General features: G+C 55.4%; 1 protein-coding gene across 2 annotated transcripts; it reads left to right on the forward strand.

Moving 5' to 3' along the window:
* The first annotated feature begins 6,122 nt into the window (after positions 1-6,122).
* DOLPP1 (dolichyldiphosphatase 1) lies at positions 6,123-15,572 on the forward strand. 2 transcript variants are annotated; one of them, XM_054501172.2, is made up of 8 exons: positions 6,123-6,342; positions 9,800-9,900; positions 10,169-10,253; positions 10,352-10,451; positions 10,658-10,756; positions 11,282-11,410; positions 11,852-11,941; positions 14,111-15,572. In XM_054501172.2, exons 1-8 carry the CDS (start codon positions 6,267-6,269, stop codon positions 14,145-14,147), a joined length of 717 nt encoding a protein of 238 aa, XP_054357147.1. In that variant the 5' UTR covers positions 6,123-6,266; the 3' UTR covers positions 14,148-15,572. The 2 variants fall into 2 exon arrangements, with proteins under 2 accessions (XP_054357147.1, XP_054357148.1); XM_054501173.2 differs by lacking the exon at positions 11,282-11,410 and having other exon boundaries at positions 6,160-6,342.
* The last annotated feature ends 1,688 nt before the right edge of the window (positions 15,573-17,260 follow it).

Here is a 17,260-nt window from a genome sequence, read left to right on the forward strand (position 1 = left end):
CCAGCACTTTGGGAGGCCGAGGCAGGTGGATCACTTGAGGCCAGGAGTTTGAGACCAGCCTGGCCAACATGGTGAAACCTGTCTCTACTAAAAATACAAAAACTTGGCCAGGCATGGTGGCGGGCGCCTGTAGTCTCAGCTGCTTGGGAGGCTGAGGGACAAGAAGTGCTTGAACCCGGTGGGCAGAGATTGCAGTGAGCTGAGATCACGCCACTTCACTCCATCCTGAGTAACAGCGAAACTCCGTCTCAAAAAAAAAAAAAAAAAAAAAACCTAGGCGACAGGATGATGTGTGCAGCAAACCACCATGGCACATATTTACCTATGTAACAAACCTGCACATCCTGCACATGTACCCCTGAACTTAAAAAAACAAGGTCATTCTCCAGAATAACCACAATACCATGATCACACCTAAAAAAAAAAAAAAAAAATTCTCGGGGCCAGGCACGGTGGCTCACGCTTGTAATCCCAGCAGTTTGGGAGGCCGAGGTGGGTGAATCACCTGAGGTCAGGAGTTTGAGACCAGCCTGGCCAACATGGTGAAACCCCATCTCTACTAAAAAAATACAAAAATTAGCCAGGCGTGGTGGTACATGCTTGTAATCCCAGCTACTTGGAAGGCTGAGGCAGGAGAATCATCTGAACCTGGGAGGCGGAGGTTGCAGTGAGCCGAGATCACACCACTGCACTCCAGCTTGGGTGACAGAGCAAGACTATGTCTCAAAACAAACAAACAAACAAAAATAATTTTCTAATGTCTTTGCTGAAAATAAGAGCTTTTCCCAATCAACTGGGGATGAACTTCATCTCAAAGAAGGATAAATGCTTGAATCTTACAGATTTTAGAGACATGAGCTGATATAGTAGCCACCTCCAATGCTGGCAAATGTTTTGGTCTTTTTTTTTTGGAGACAAGGTCTCACTCTGTCACCCAGGCTGGAGTACAGTGGTGTGTGATAGCTCACTGCAGCCTTGACCTCACAGTACCAAGCAATCCTCCCGCCTCAGCCTCCCAAGTAGCTTGGGAGGTAACCACCTCCATGATTCAATTACCTCCCACCGGGTCCTTCCCACAACACGTGGGAATTATGGGGGCGATAATTCAAGATGAGATTTGGGTGGGGACACAGTCAAACCATATGGGACACCAAGAGAGGGAGAGAGCCTTGTTTCCTAAGGGCTTGCTGGGACTCTGAGCACAGACCAGCGTGGCTGGGGTGCGGTGCAGTTAGACTCTGTACCTCTAATCTCAGGGCCACCTTGTCTGTGAACTCCCTGCCAGAGGAAAGTCCAGAGGTAAAAGGCCAGACCCTGCCCTGGGACAGCTCTGGAAAAGCCTGGGTTTCAGAGCTTGTCTGATAACCTATGGGGCAGTGGGAGGAGGTGGCCAGCAGTTTGGTTCATGAGACACAGGAGGTTCTGAACCTGGGCCAGGAGGCCGTGGCAAACAGTGTGCCACTCTGAGCCTCGCCGTCCTCAGCTACAAGCTGGGCGCACTTAGGGCTGCCTTGCAGGGCTGTTGTGAAGGTAACAAGAAGGACGCAGCACCTCTCAGGATGCACAGAGCCAGCGTCGAGAACATCACTGGTCAAACCCTCAGCTCAGAGAGAGGAGGCAGGCAGCTCGGGCAGCCTCCCTGGGGCTCCTGGCCATATTCATCCCTGCACTGCCCAGCCCCTGTCCAACAGCTGGGTCCGACTGTGTCACCTCTTCCATCTCATGGGACCCTGCAAGGGCTCCTAGGCACATCTCCCTCAGAAATGAATCCACAGCTACGAATGCATAGCAGTGCACAGGTTCACAGCAGCAGTACTTCTAACACCCCAAACTTAGAAACACCCAAATGTCCATCAAGACTAGAATGGGGGCCAGGCGCAGTGGCTCACATCTGTAATCCCAGCACTTTGGGAGGCTAAGGCGGCGGGAGGACTGTTTGAGGTCATGAGTTCGAGACCAGCCTGGGCAACACAGCAAGACCCTGTCTCTACAAAAAATAAAAAAAGATTAGAATGAGAAATAAACTGTGGAACGTTCACACCATGGAATACCGCACAGCAATGAGAGGAAGCAAATTTCCACTGGAGGCTGCAGCATGGCTAACGCTCACAACCGTAATGTGAGTGAAGAAGCCACATACTCAAAAAGTGCAGACTGTAGGCTTCCGTTGACAGAAATTCCACAATCCAGGCCAGGCTCCGTGGCTCACGCCTGTAATCCCAGCACTTTCAGAGGCGGGTGGATCACGAGGTCAAGAGATCGAGACCATCCTGGCCAACATGGTGAAACCCTGTCTCTATTAAAACTACAAAAAATTAGCTGGGCATGGTGGTACACACCTGTAGTCTCAGCTACTCGGGAGGCCGAGGCATGAGAATCGCTTGAACCTGGGAGGCGGAGGTTGCAGTGAGCTGAGATCACGCCACTACACTCCAGCCTGGGCGACAGAGTGAGACTCCGTCTCAAAAAACAAACAAAACAAAACAAAACAAAAATGAAATTACACAATCCAGCCAAACTGAAGGTATGGTGTTGGAAGTTGGAAGTCACCTGGGGTGACTGGAGGGGCACTAGGGCTCCTAAGTTCCTGGTTCCTGATGTGGGGGCTGCTTACACAAGTGTGCTTAGTTTGTGAAACCACATCAAGCTGTATACATTTGATTTCTGAAATTTTCTGTATGAAATATACACATATACATATATATGTATATATATAATTTTTTTTTGACGGTCTTGCTCTGTCACCTAGGCTGGAGTGCAGTGGCACGATCTTGGTTCACTGCAACCTCCGCCTCCCAGGTTCAAGTGATTCTCCTGCTTCAGCCTCCCAAGTAGCTGGGACTACAGGTGCATGCCACCACACCTAGCTAATTTTTGTATTTTTAGTAGAGATGGAGTTTTGCCATGTTGGCCAGGCTGGTCTTAAACTCCTGACCTCAAGTAATCTGCCTGCCTTGGCCTCCCAAAGTGCTGGGATTACAGGAGTGAGCCACTGCACCCAGCCACATATATACACACACACACACACACACACACACACACACACACATATATATATTTTTTTTTTGAGACAGAGTTTCACTCTTGTTGCCCAGGCTGGTGTGATGTCGGCTCACTGCAACCTCCACCTCCACATTCAAGCGATTCTCCTCCCTCAGCCTCCCAAGTAGCTGTGATTACAGGCATGTGCCACCACGCCTGGCTAATTTTTGTATTTTTAGCAGAGACGGGGTTTCACCATGTTGGCCAGGCTGGGCTTGAACTCCTTACCTCGGGTGATCCACCTGCCTCGGTCTCCCAAAGTGCTGGGATTACAACCCAGCCATATTTTTGAGACAGGGTCTTGCTCTGTTGCCCAGGCTGAAGTGTAGTGGCAGGATCACAGCTCACTGTAGCCTTTACCTCCCCAGCTCCTGTGATCCTCCCATCTCAGCCTCCCGAGTAACTGGGACCATACGTGTGCACCACCATGCCTGGCTAATTTTTAAAAATTTGTTTTTTTTAAAGATGAAGTCTTGCTGTATTGCCCAGGCTAGTCTTGAACTCCTGGGCTCAAGTGATCCTCCCGCCTCGGCCTCTCAAAGTGCTGGGACTACAGGTTTAGTCACCGTGCCTGCCCTGAATGTTCTATTCTAAACAAGAAAACCAAACCAAACACAACAACAAACCCATCCTTCAGAGCTCCCCTCTGTCCCCACCACTAACAGTGCCCTCATAGTTTCGGGTGATCAGGCCCCTGTGGCCCCCCCCCACCACCTTACCCCTTCTCTCCCTCTTGTGCACTTCATCCAGCCACACTTGGGCCCCAGGACACTGGCTTACACTGTTCTCTCTGCCAGGAAAACCCTCCCTGGGTAACTCCCTCTCATTTCGTAGTTCCTCATCCTCATCCTCCCTCGGGAGGCTCCCTGCACTGACAGGCCTGCATTTCGTGGACTTTGCTCCCAAGGCCTATTTGGGAGCGGCAATGTGGCCCAGATCCTGGATGGCTGCCCTGTCCCAGGGAACTATTTTGGGAAGCTCCCGGCCCGCTCCTCACACCTCCTGCTTCTCAGAGGCTAATAATGGCAGTGCCTGAGGAAACCGAGGCCAGCTGACCCCGAGGAGCCCAGGCTGGGAGTGTGCACAGCAGGGCTAGGGGCAGTGGGCCTTCTGGGCTCTCTGGTGGGTTCTGAGTCACCATCATCTCCGGCCACACAGGCCAGCTCACGGTCCCCGCTCTACTGGCTTGGCCACTCGCAGACAGAGCCACTCTCAGTGGGATTTCCTGGGTAATTCTCAACTCACCTCAGGGGCGCTCGTGTCACTTATCAGGCACTTGCTCTACGTCTGGTCTGGACTAGGCTCAGGTTGTACCAGGCCCTCTCCTCATGTTGCCCAGGGTTTCTCCAGTGGTGGCTGTAACCACCTGTATCAGAACCCCCGGAGCACATAAGAATGCAGACACCTAGGCTCCAACTCAGACCTACTGGATCAACCCAGGCCCCACTGCGACCCAGGAATCTGTGTTTTCTACAGGCTGATCTCGGCACTCTATGAAGTCTGAGAGCCGCCGCTGACTGGGAGGGATAAGGAGCCGATTACAGTCCAGTGAGGTCAGGGCTGAGACAGGACAGGAAATGCAACCGTGAGAGCCCAGTACTGGCCCCTCACTTGGCTGCGGAAACCTGTAAGTCGAGGAGACACCTGAGCCAGATCAGGCTGGGCAAAGTAGGGCAGGAGAGGCGGTACATCCCATGCAGCAAAACAGCACATGGTGGCCAAGGGCGGTGGCTCACACCTGTAATCCCAGCACTTTGGGAGGCCGAGGTGGGAGGATCACGAGGTCAGGAGATCAAGACCATCCTGACCAACATGGTGAAACCCCGTCTCTACGAAAAATACAAAAATTAGCCGGGCGTGCCACTGCACTCCAGCCTGGGCAACAGAGTAAGATTCCGTCTCAAAAAAAAAAAAAAAAAAAAAAATTAGCTGGGCATGGCGGCTCATGCTTGTAATCCCAGCATTTTGGGAGCCAAGGCAGGCGGATCACCTGAGGCCAGGAGTTCGAGACCAGCCTGGCCAACATGGTGAGACGTGGTCTCTACTAAAAATGCAAAAATTAGCCGGATGTGGTGGCGCGCGCCTGTAGTCACAGCTACTCGGGAGGCTGAGACAGGAGAATCACTTGGACCCAGGAGGCTGAGCGAGATCGTTCCACTGCACTCCAGCCTGGGCCTCAGAGCAAGACCCTGTCTCAAAAAACAAACAAACAGACAAAAACAGCACAAGCTAGGGGCAGGAAACAAGAGGCTGAGCCCTCCCAGCCCACCTTACCTGGACTGTAATCCAATCCAGCCAGAGACAGAGTCGGGTAGAAGAGGTGAAGGCGGGTGGGAAGGTGTGGCTGTTCACGCAAGAATGTCTTGGGAAAACTGAGGGGTAGGTGGAAAACCGACTTCTTGTTTGAAATACTCCCAAGACGCCTCATTAAGTAGCATAGAGGTGACTGAATCAATAAATCTTTGTTAAATGAATGAAAGGAGGAAGGAGTCTTTAACTGTAGCTAAGCTTCCACTCTTAAGTATCAATTAAGCTTCTCTGTTCAGTCCAGCGTTTAGGGCGCCTACTGCGCGCCCCGCCCCACACACTTTTGACAAAAAGGTCGCCTGCTCTGTGTGACTTGCCCTTTCGCCGGCCAGTATGGGGCAGAGGGAAATAAGCCCCCTCTGCTCTCTGGTCTCAGTTTACTCGTAACTGAAAGTGGGTCGGTTCAAACCCCCTGGGGCTGAGGTTGCCTCTCCTCTTCGAGCACGCGCTGTCGGACGCGCAGGTCCCCAAGACCGCAGATCGGCAAGGGGTGCCAGGGAAGCCTTCATTCAGGGCGCAGGTCCCAGCCGAACCAAAGCTCCCACCAAAGTTCAACACGCCCCCAAAGCCAGCGCCTGATTGGCCCGCCCTGCCCACAGGCTGAGGCAGCCTTACCTTCTGATTGGCTGTTATGCTCCCTGTTCTGTGCTGGAACCCTCCCCTTCTCTGATTGGCCAGGCGCCTACCTGCGCTCGCCCCAGATTGGGCGCCAGCTGGGCCGGCTCGTTGGCTCCCAGGGGCCCCGCTCTCTGATTCGCCGCTCGGGCCAGCCCCACGGCCTGCACCCTGAATGGCTGCGCCGCTACCTATATTGGCCTCCGATTGGGTGCACGGCGCCTCCCCGGCGTGATAGGTCAGGACCACCGCCCCCCCTGGCTCCCCATTGGCTGCTCGAAGAAGCCCGGTCTCCGGGTAAGATGGCAGCGGACGGACAGTGCTCGCTCCCCGCTTCATGGCGGCCGGTGACCCTCACCCACGTCGAATATCCTGCAGGTAAAAGGCGGTCCCGGCTCCAAGGACGCCTTCCCGGGGACGGCCTCTCAGTCCCGGGCGCTCCGGCCTGCGCGAGCCCGCGGAGAGGGCGCCGGGGGACCGGGGTGGGAACTGTCAAATAGTGAACCATGGAGGGGCTCGGCCGGCGCGCGCGCCGCGCAGGCGCAGTGGTGCGGGGATGAGCTGGGCGAAATTGTGAGGCGCTCGCTCGCGCACTCTGCGGCTGCGCGGCCAGGGCGCTCCCCCGGGTCCCGGGGCGCCGGTGGGCTGAAATGGGGTGGGGATCTGTGTGAGGCGAGAAAAGATCCCTGGCCTGGACCTTGGCCCTTCTTCCCCGCCCTCCCCTGTCCCAGAGAGGCCGCACTCCTGCTCTAGCGTGCAGGGAGTGTCTTGTTTCCTTCGAACAGTGCTTTGGGCTGCTTGTAAGAGAAAGAGCTCCCCGTTGCTGGGAGTGTGCAAGCTGAAGCCAGGCTTTTGAGTACTTGTGGTGCCACGCCCTGAGCAGGGCACGATTCCACAACAGAGAGGACCCGATGAGGGGGCGGGCAGCCTCCGGGAACTTGACTTCTGGAGCTTCCCATCGGACACACCTCTCGAAGCGCAGGGCTTTCCAGTTGAGAGGTCCATTAGCGGCGTTCTGGAGGCTGTCTAGTAAGAGTGGCGCAGAGCCTGGCCGTGGGGGTCAGACCCATCTGGGCTCCAGTTGAGGCTGAGGCCTTGTGCAGGTGCCTGCCTCTGCTTAAGTTACTTCATCTCTAAAGTGGGACTGATTACAGTGCTTACCTTCCGGTGATGGTGTGAGCATCAAATAGCAGGAGGCACAAGAAGGGCTGAGCACAGTGCCCGGCATGCAATAAGCGTTCAGTAAATACCTGCATTTCATGTTATCCCACCTTCCAGGACCCTCCCAGGGTAAGATGGTTGAGTGCCAGGGAAGGCTGGGGCCCCTCATTGAGCCCTGGTTGCTTGGGAAGGGCCTGCTCATGCTGCTGTCTTGTGAGATGTGAGAACCTGGCTCCACTGAGGGCACCAGGACTGAATGCCAAAGAACTTTGACCCTGGTGTTCTGGGTTGTACTAGGGGTGGTATGGCCCTGCCAGGTGCTGGGCCCTGCTTGCCTGCCTGTCTACCATTCATCCATCCATTCATTCATTCAGCCAATATCCACTGAACACTTCTGAGTGCTAGGCCCTGGGCTAGCTCTGGTTTTAGAACGCTTAACAGGCCTGAAATATCCCTGCATTCCTGCACTATGAAAACCAGCTGCTTTATAAGAGGAAAGCCAAAGCCTGGAGGTGGGGAAAGACTTGCTAAGGCCTCTGCACCTTCACAGCTTCCCCTCCTGGCCTCAGAATAGCTTCTTGGAGTGCTCACAATCCAACAAGCCAGAAGGAACCTGGCAGGCAGTTGTGTGCAGCATGATAAAGGCTGTGATGGACCTGGCTGAGTCTGGAGCATCTGGTGAGGTCTAGTCCCCTATTAATGGTTCCATGGTTCCCTGCACTTCTCCGTCACACCCCTCTTCACACCATCACTTGCTTACTTCATTCATTCAACAGTTTTTGAGCCCAGTTAAGAGCCAGGCCCTGTGCTGGGCTTGGGGGATAGAGTGGGGTATAAAGAGACCCTGTCTCTACTCCCAGATGCTGTCCTGATATCCACACTAGTGGATCATGAACTGTGTCTGGATGGCAGATTCTCGCATCAGACTGCAAGCTCTGCACTAGCAGGGACGTATGTGTCTTTTTTTTTTTGCCACTGTGGTGGGTTCTTAGTTGTTTGTTGAGTTCACCCAGAGAGCATCCTAGGTCGGGGGAAACTGTGTGCCAAGGTCCAGAAGTAGGACAGGGCACGGTGCGCTCAGGGAACTCGAGTTTGGTCCTTGGAACTGGAGCAGAGGGTGGGAGGGAAGCAGGGCCAAGACTGTGCAGGGCCAGATGAGCTGGGCTGAGGGGGAACTTGTCCTTAGGGCAGTGGGAGGCCTGAGGGGCCTTGGATCAGAGAGTAGAGAGGCCAGAGTCCCTGGTAGCATCTTCAGGAAAACCCCAGGGTAGTGCTGGCTCTGGGACAGGCTATGGAGATGGCTAAAGCTTTGGGGGTACCAGTCACTCACTATCTTCATAGCCCAGTGCTGTGAGGGTGAGCTTCGTAGTGGAGAGGCCCAGGAAAGAGAAGGGACTCACCCACTGTCACCCAGTGGAACTGTGGCATCACCAGCACTTGAACCCAGGCACTTAGCTGGGCTGCTCAGCTCTCCCAGACCAACTCCAGGCCAGCCTGATCCTGGGTAGGATGGGGTGGGTAGGATCCTGTGTGTGGATGAAGCCGGGCATGTGTGTGTCTATGTCTTCAGCCCTGGAATCTGGGCTCAGCCCTCTGTGGACACCTTCCCTGCTGCTTGTGTGAGGCTGGTGGCGTGGACCATTTCCCACACTGGGTTCTCTCCACCTCTGCCCCAACATGGAAGTGTCCTGGTTGCCGGGGACCAAGCTGGGTGTCTCACAGGTCCCATCTCATCGAGTCTCATGCAGCTGTAGGAGGTAGGCACTGATATCCCTATTCCACAAGTGGGTGAGCTGAGGCTTGAATCCTTGCCTCAGTTCATGCAGCCAGCGAGTGCGGGCATAGGAGCTGAACCATGCCCTCAGACCCCAGAGTGGCTACATAGCTGCCTGTCTCAAGTGGTGAGGGTGGCCTTCAGACTCAGCCTGCCCTACCCTTGGATTCTCAGCTTGAGTGTCCCCATCTCCTAAAAGGGCCAGTGTTCCTCTGCTGCCTCCATCCCAGACACGATGGGAGTGTCAGAAGCTGGTAATCAATAGGTAGGCAGTTTCCTGCCAGAGAAGCAGTGCGCGGCTGTTACCGTCGCCCTATTGAGCTTGGTTTCTGTCTGAGTCTTCAGTGTGGACCCAAGTCTGTGTGGTGTCCAGAGAACGTCGGATTTCCCTGGAGGCCCAGGGCTCAGCCAGGGCAGCCCCAGCACAACAGTGTGTGGCTCTCATGTGCCTGCCGGGCTGCCTCGTAGGTCCCAGGCTCCACCTCTGGAGTCACCAGGCCGGGTTCACCTTCCTGCTTTGGTAGGACGGATTGGTCTAGTGTCTGGACCAGGTCAGAGACTTGGACTTTAGTCCTGGTCCCACCTCCTTCTGGCTGTGTGACCTTGGGCGAGTCACATAGCTGCTCTGGAATTCAGTTTCTTCATCTATAGAATGGGAACAGTCAAGGCACCTGCTTTAAACGCATGCTGTGTGCACTTTAGTGCTAAGTAGTAGACAGCATCACGTATGGCTGTGACTGAGTTGGCACGATCGGCTGGTAAACAGGTGTCCGTGGCTGCCTGGCCTCCATTCTCCAGGCCCTGCCGGGACCGCCTTTCTGGCTCAGGCCTTACTTGTAGGGGGCTGGTTCCTCTTCTGATGCCTGTGCCCTGTCCTGATTCTGTTCTCTGTCTTGCCAGGTGATCTCTCTGGCCACCTCCTTGCCTACCTGAGCCTCAGCCCTGTATTTGTCATCGTCGGTTTCGTGACCCTCATCATATTTAAGCGGGAGCTGCACACGGTGAGTCTGTCCTGCCCACACCCTCCCCATCCCACCCCCAGTGGCCCCCCCCTGCTTTGGGAAGCCTGTCTGCCCCTCAGTCCAGGAGTCCAGGGTTTGCCTTCTCATCCCTGCGTCCACCTGTCTTCAGGTGCGTGGAGCCTCCCGGCTGGTTCTAGGTTACTCACCTGTTGGGCTGGGAGGTTCAGTCAGAGGCCATGGTCTTTGGGACTAGGTAGCAGCCAACAGGTGCACAGAGGCCCAGCTGACCATGCATCTTCCCCAGCAGATCTCCTTCCTTGGGGGCCTGGCACTGAACGAGGGGGTCAACTGGCTGATCAAAAACGTCATCCAGGAGCCACGGCCCTGTGGAGGTAGGGCCTCGGCTGCGAGGGCCTGAGGTTCCCCAGGTTGGGGCGTTACTGGGAGGTCTGCATCCTCCCGTGATGCCCTGGTCTCCTCTCTCTCCCAGGCCCCCACACAGCAGTGGGCACCAAGTACGGGATGCCCTCCAGCCATTCCCAGTTTATGTGGTTCTTCTCCGTCTATTCCTTCCTTTTCCTGTATTTAAGGTAAGTTTCTACCCTGGTCGGGATGACCCTGAACTGGCTCAGGCTGAGTTCTGCTAGGGACTCACTGCTAGCCCTTTGGATGCCCCTGGGGTGGGAGGGGCTGCAGCGGAGGCAGAAGGTACCCAGGGAGCATTTGGATGGGGCCAGGGACTGGGAGGCCTGGGCTGGGCTGTGGGCTGAGGTCATCTGGTGGGCCTGTTTTCCAGAATGCACCAAACAAACAACGCCAGGTTCCTGGACTTGCTGTGGAGGCACGTGCTCTCCCTGGGACTCCTCGCTGTGGCCTTCCTAGTCTCCTACAGCAGGTATGGAGGAGGGAGAGCCCCCGCCTGCACCCTGCCCATGTGGTGTCCTGCTGGTTCCTGGTCCCTGTGGGACCCCACCATGGACCCTAGTCCCAGAACCTGTAGGGCAGGACTGGATAAGGGGTCCCCGACCTCTAGTTTTAAAAGGACAGGGCTCCAACTGCCCCTTCTAGCCCAGTCCCCACTGAGCCCAAGATTCTGGGACCAACTCCATGTATCAGCCCATCTCTTCCCAGTGTTCCGGAGGAGCTCACTGTAGACGAATTCAGAGGTCAAGGGCTAGATGGGAGGCAGGCAGATCCCAGCTGAGCCTTCACTGCTACAGATGGGAGAGTTGTGTTTGGGGTCCAGTGCCCTCCCTCTTGGAAGTGAATCTGAGGCTGTGCCCCGTGGAGTCAGTGTCCTGTCTGTGTGTCTCCACATGTGCGGGCACAGGTCCCTGGGAAGCTGGCACATGGGCAGTGGGGATTGTGCGGGCCTGTGTCTGACTGGCTCTCACATACTTCGCTTCTGGCCTTGGCCCAGGGTCTACCTGCTGTACCACACCTGGAGCCAGGTGCTCTATGGAGGCATCGCCGGAGGCCTCATGGCCATCGCCTGGTTCATCTTCACCCAGGAGGTCCTCACCCCGCTGTTCCCCAGGATAGCAGCCTGGTAACTGCCTCCTGCCTTCCTGGGCACTGTGGGCCCTGTCCCCTCCTGTGGGTGGGGCCATCAGTGGGCGGACCTAGGAGTCTTGACCCCAGCCCCTGTCTCCCTGGGAAGGCCCCAGTGCCCCAGGGTTTGTGGCAGAGACACAGGGGGTTTCCTCAGGCCCGGAAGCCAGAGTGCCATCCTCTGTCCTCGCCTAGGTTCTCAGGGACTTAGAAGCCTGAGTCCTGCTGGGCTGTGTGTGCCGTGGGACAGTGCCCCTGCCTGAGGTGACACAGGTGACATAGCTGGGTCTCTCAGTGGCTCTGGGGTCTCAGGCCAGGCAAAGACTCTAGGCAGTTGGGGCGGGTGCCGTGCCAGCCCCGGGCAATGGTGGGGATGTCTGGCGTGGTAACAGACTCATGCCCTGATGTGGCCCTGGCTCTCTGATGTCTGTCTCTCCAGGCCTGTCTCCGAGTTCTTCCTAATCCGAGACACAAGCCTCATTCCCAACGTACTCTGGTTTGAGTACACGGTAACCCGGGCAGAAGCCAGGTGAGTTCAGGGGACAGCAGTGCTCACTGGGCCAGCCACAGGCAGCCTCTGCCTCCATGTTTGGAGGGCTTTCCGGGAGCCTTGCACCTGCCTAAGCACTTCTCTTGCATTAATTCATTGAATCCTGCTGTGACCCCCATTTTGCAGATGATGAAACTGAAGCTTGGAGAAGTCACTTGCTTGAGATCTTGCAGATAGTGGGTGGGGGAGCATGGTGGTGAACCCAGGCTGTCTGGCCCAGAGCCCATGCTTTTAACCTCTGCAGCCCAGAACCAGAGAGCTGGACAGCTGAGGTTATCAGGGCTTCTGTGTGTGGACATCCCTAGGGATTAGTCCAGATGCTTTCTTAGACCTGGGTAAACTGAGGCACATTGAGTTAGGAGGCCAGCCTGTAGTTGTGCAAGTCAGGACAGAGCTGAGCTTTGGAGACTCCTGACTCATGCTGTTTCATTCACCCCAAATCCTGGGTGGGGTTCCTAGGGGAGTGGGAAGGCTGGCTTTTCTTTTCTTTTTTTTTTTTTTTTTTTTTTTTGAGACCAAGTCTTGCACTGTCGCCCAGGCTGGAGTGCAGTGGCGCGATCTCAGCTCACTGCAACCTCTGCCTCCCGGGTTCACACCATTCTCCTGCCTCAACCTCCCGAGGAGCTGGGACTACAGGCGCCCGCCACCACACCCGGCTAATTTTTTGTATTTTTTAGTAGAGACGGAGTTTCACCGTGTTAGCCAGGATGGTCTCAATCTCCTGACTTCGTGATCCACCCGCCTTGGCCTCCCAAAGTGCTGGGATTACAGGCATGAGCCACCACGCCCGGCTGAAGGCTGGCCCTTCTCTGGGTTCAGAGGGGAGCTGAGGCTCCAGAGGAAGGCTGGGAGGTTTCTAGGCAGGCTGAGAGGGACTGTGGGGCGGGGTAGGGTGGGGCGTCCTAGCAGCCAGGAAACGTGTTTAGTGCATCAAGGTCCAAATTATCCTAACGAGCTTAAGAGCAAAGCCGGGGATCCATGACGAAAGGGGATTGGAGGGGGTTAGGGCAGGCAATCCCATTAGAGACAGAAAGGCCTCAGCTGGCCCCGCTGATCTCTCACCGGCCTGCCCCGCCTCACACTGCCCTGCCCCGCCTGGCTGGCCTCCACCTGCCTTCATTTACCAAAATCTCAGGGCACACCTGTTCTGTGCCAGGCTGTGTGCTGGGGGCAAGCACAGTGACAGCCATGGTCCCCTGCTCACGGTGCTTATGGCAGTCAGGGAAGAGCTGCGACGCACCTGCCTATGTGATCAGTGCTGTGGCCTGACAGCTTGTGTCGGGAGCCTATGTGGGGACGTGGGAGCTTGGGGGGGGTGGGGAGGTGTGGGGATTGGGGGATGGGGAGGGTAGGTGGGTAGGGAGGGGGTGGGGGGGTTGGGGGGAACGTTCTCAGCAGAGGGAAGGGCATACACAACTCCTGAGGCTGACGAAGCTTGGTGACTGCACCAGATGGAGGCTGCCGGGGCTGGAGCCCAGGGAGCAAGGAGTGTGTTGTGGGACGAGGCTGGGGCCAGATCACACAGGACCAGTCAGGTTTCTAGATTTTAACTAGGACCTTAGACAAACCCCATTCTCCTCTGCTGAGTCTCTGTCAGCCCCTCTAGAAAATGGGGGTGATTGGCCCTGGTTCCCTCAGGTTCTTGGGCCCACCCTGGATATAGCCACACCCCAAATTGGGTGCTGAAATCCCCTCAGTAATCTCCATCAGTAGTTCTCCTGCTTTCGCTTGCATACCTCCCGGATGGGGAGCTCACTACGTTTCTGTACTTCTGTTTTGATCAATAACAACTGAGCCCACTTGTGCTGGCTTGTCTATAAAGGGAAACTCCCCATAACTAATTGGAACCCAGCCAGGTCCCTCTTGCCTCTGTAGTCTCATCCTTGTCTCTACCCCTGCCCCAATCCCCTGGCTCCACTTCCGGGATTGCAGAGCTGAGATAACTGAAGTACAGACTTCGCCAGGGAGATCAGCCCTCTCTAGGTACCATTCCCAGGGCAGGCGCTCTGATCGGCCCAGTTCAGGTCAATCGCTGGCTACTGGGCGTGGGCATTTGCCTACTTAGTTGGGACTACGGGTGGGATGGGGACAGCTGTAGGTCACTGAACACCAGGTGTCTCCACATCTGACCCCCATCCCATTTTGCAGGAACAGACAACGCAAGCTGGGGACGAAACTGCAGTGACCAGTGGGTGTGGCTGGGTCCAGCCTCCAGATCTGGCCCACACGATGCCTTGCAGGATGGACAGGATGACAGACAGGGACGAAGCAGAGACCTCTACAGACCCAAGTCACCAAGTGGAGCCTTTTTTTTTCTTATGTTAATTTTAATGAACAAGGTGGACCAAAGGGCTGAACCAGCCCCTCAACCAGGACCCTGGGGGGCCTGCTGCCTGGGGGCCGTGGCCAGAGACCCTCGCTGTGCTGCTGCCAGCCCCTGGCTGGGCAGGAAGTGCCCTCGGCATGGGCACCTGGGTGTGGGGTGGAGGAGGAGGGCTCGCGCCTCTGGTCTCGGGGCCAGGAATTCCAGGTGGCGTGAGAAGTACACACTATTTATTTTTTGGTTTTGTCAGAGGCAGGCAGGATTTTGGAGCTGGAAGAATCTGCTCTCTGGTGGCTGCCCTGTGAACAGAGGGCTCCCGGTCAGCTTCCCAGGCCCTTCGCCCTATGCCCAGAGGGCAGACTGCCTCTCCCTGGGCTGGGGTGGCCTGGGTGCCAGGAGGAGGGGAGCATACCCCACACCCTCCCTGCCACCGTTGCCATTCCAGAACCTCGGTCAGTGTTTCCCTGTCTGGGGGCAGGGCCCAGAGCGAGCACGCGTCTGGCGGCTGCTGTCATGTTCTACCCCGTATTGACCCAACACCACAAGGGCTTTCTCTGGTCCCCTGTCCCTAAGACAATAATCCCTTTCTGACAAAGGAGCCTGCACATGTGGGTGAGCAGACCCAAGCTGTTTACAGCTCTTTCTTGTCCTGCCATCCAGTAGCAGTTAGTCTTCATCCCCACGCGAACAAAATGGGAAGGAGCCGCGAGGAGAGGAGTGAGGCAGCGGGTGCCCGAAGTCCCTCGTCCTTCCCTCTGTGTGCTCTGAATATGTCCTTGTCCTTCCTGACCCATCTCTGACCAGCTGGGAACCTGCTTGGGGTCCCCCTCAAACCTGTGTCTGGGGTGTGGGCTCACAGATCCCTACCAGCCCGGTTCGTGGGAGGGCTCTTCCTAAAGGGACCCCCATCTCTAAGTCACTCTGAGAGGGAGTTGTGGAGAGGAGACGCCTCCAGACTCTCAGAAGTTTTGAGGACTGAACTGGGTCACTCGGGATCTGTGTTGGAATCCTCCCCACCCCTTTCTTTGTGGAGGTTCCTAACCTGCTGCTGAAGCACAATATTTTGGTGCTTTCTTTTCTCATTTGTTAAAGGCAGTGTCCAAAAGCCATTCCAGATGCCAGGACCAGGGGCTTATTTCTAGGGAAGGTAGGTCGGTTTCCACGTTTCCCTCCCGTTATTTTTATTTTTTACTTTTTGCCTGAGACAAGCCGAGTATGAGGTGGTTTGATTTAAGAAAAATCAATGAAATTGTTTACTATTGTTTTAAAATAAAACCGTAAACTCTGGCGGCTTGAGCACTTGCTCACTGAGCTCAGGAGAGGAGATTGAGGCAGCTGTGGGGACACATGACCGTTAGGGGCAAGGAAACGGTGAAGATCGTAAAACCAGCAGTGATCTAGTCCCTTCTAGCCCACAGCAGGGGTCTGAATGACTCTGCGGCATTTTCCTTCAGGGTCTGTCCAGCTTCTGATTACATCCCTCCAGGGGACCTCACTGAGGGCCACCGTACCAAACCTGGACACTCTCAGCCTTAGGAAGTTTTCCTTCTTTCACTCTCAGTCTCCCTCCTTGTGTGGCGCTGGCCCTGCTCTCACTGAGCCTCGTTCCTCCTCTGTGGGACAGCCTTGAGGACTCAGGGGCAGCCAGTGTGCCCTTCAGAATGTGCCAGGATAAACATCTCCACTTGGTCTGACACAGTGGCTCACGCCTGTAATTTCAGCACTTTGGGAGGCCAAAGGAGGAGGATTATTTGAGCCCAGGAGTTTGAGACCAGCCTGGGCAACATAGCAAGACCCTGTCTCTACAAAATATTTTTCAAAAAAATGAGCTAGGCGTGTGTGGTGGTGCACACCTGTGGTCCCAGCTACTCGAGGGGCGGAGGTGGGACGATCACTTGAGCCCGGGTGTCAAGGCTGCAGCGAACTGTGATCATGCCGCTGCACTCCAGCCTGAGAAAGACCCCATCCCAAAAACAAATATATATGGACAAAGATGATCAGCTATAAAAGGAAAGAAGACACCATGATTGAGAACCAGTAGAAAACAGATAATAGAAACAAACCCACAAATACTTCAAAGACTGGAATGATTAAGCAGACTGCTTTACTATTTTTTTTTGAGATGGAGTCTCGTTCTGTTGCCCAGGCTGGAGTGCAGTGGCGCGATCTCAGCTCGCTGCAACCTGCACCTCCCGGATTCAAGCGACTCTCCTGCCTCAGCCTCCCCTGGCTAATTTTTTTGTATTTTTAGTAGAGATGGGGTTTCGTCATGTTGGCCAGGCTGATCTCTTAACTCCTGATCTCAAGTGATCCACCCATCTCGGCCTCCCAAAGTGCTGGGATTATGGCGTGAGCCACCACGCCCAGCCTGTTTTACTACTTTTAAAGAGAATGCCAGGCACGGTGGCTCATGCCCGTAATTCAGAGACGGGCAGATCACTTAGGGTCAGGAGTTCGAGACCAGCCTGGCCAACATGGTGAAATACCATCTCTACTAAAAATACAAACATTAGCTGGGCATGGTGGCACACGCCTGTAGTCCCAGCTACTCGGGAGGCTGAGGCAGGAGAATCGCTTGAACTCGGGAGGCAGAGGTTGCAGTGAGCCGAGATCGCACCACTGTGCTCCAGTTTGGGTGATAGAGTGAGACTCCATCTCAAAAAAAATAAATAAATAAAAGGCAATATCTGCAGGGAACAGGAAACTATAAAGCGAGCCCTGGCCTGGAATCATAGCTAAAAAACAAGGATCTGAGAGGTAGATTTAACAGCAGATGAGAGAGAGTTAAAAAGGAAAAGCAAACTGGAGGGTGTGTCAGAAGACATCCCGGCTGCAGTGTGGAGTGGGAAAGCTACCGGGAGCAGCTGCAGGCACACCCGCCCCTGCTAACTCATCGCCTTCACTTCATCCACACTCACCTGCTCACCCTGACCCCACTCCATCCTGCCCAAGGTGCGGTGCTGGGCAGAAGCCCA

The sequence above is a fragment of the Pongo pygmaeus genome, chromosome 13, assembly GCF_028885625.2.
Source record: "Pongo pygmaeus isolate AG05252 chromosome 13, NHGRI_mPonPyg2-v2.0_pri, whole genome shotgun sequence".
Classification (NCBI taxonomy): domain Eukaryota; kingdom Metazoa; phylum Chordata; class Mammalia; order Primates; family Hominidae; genus Pongo; species Pongo pygmaeus.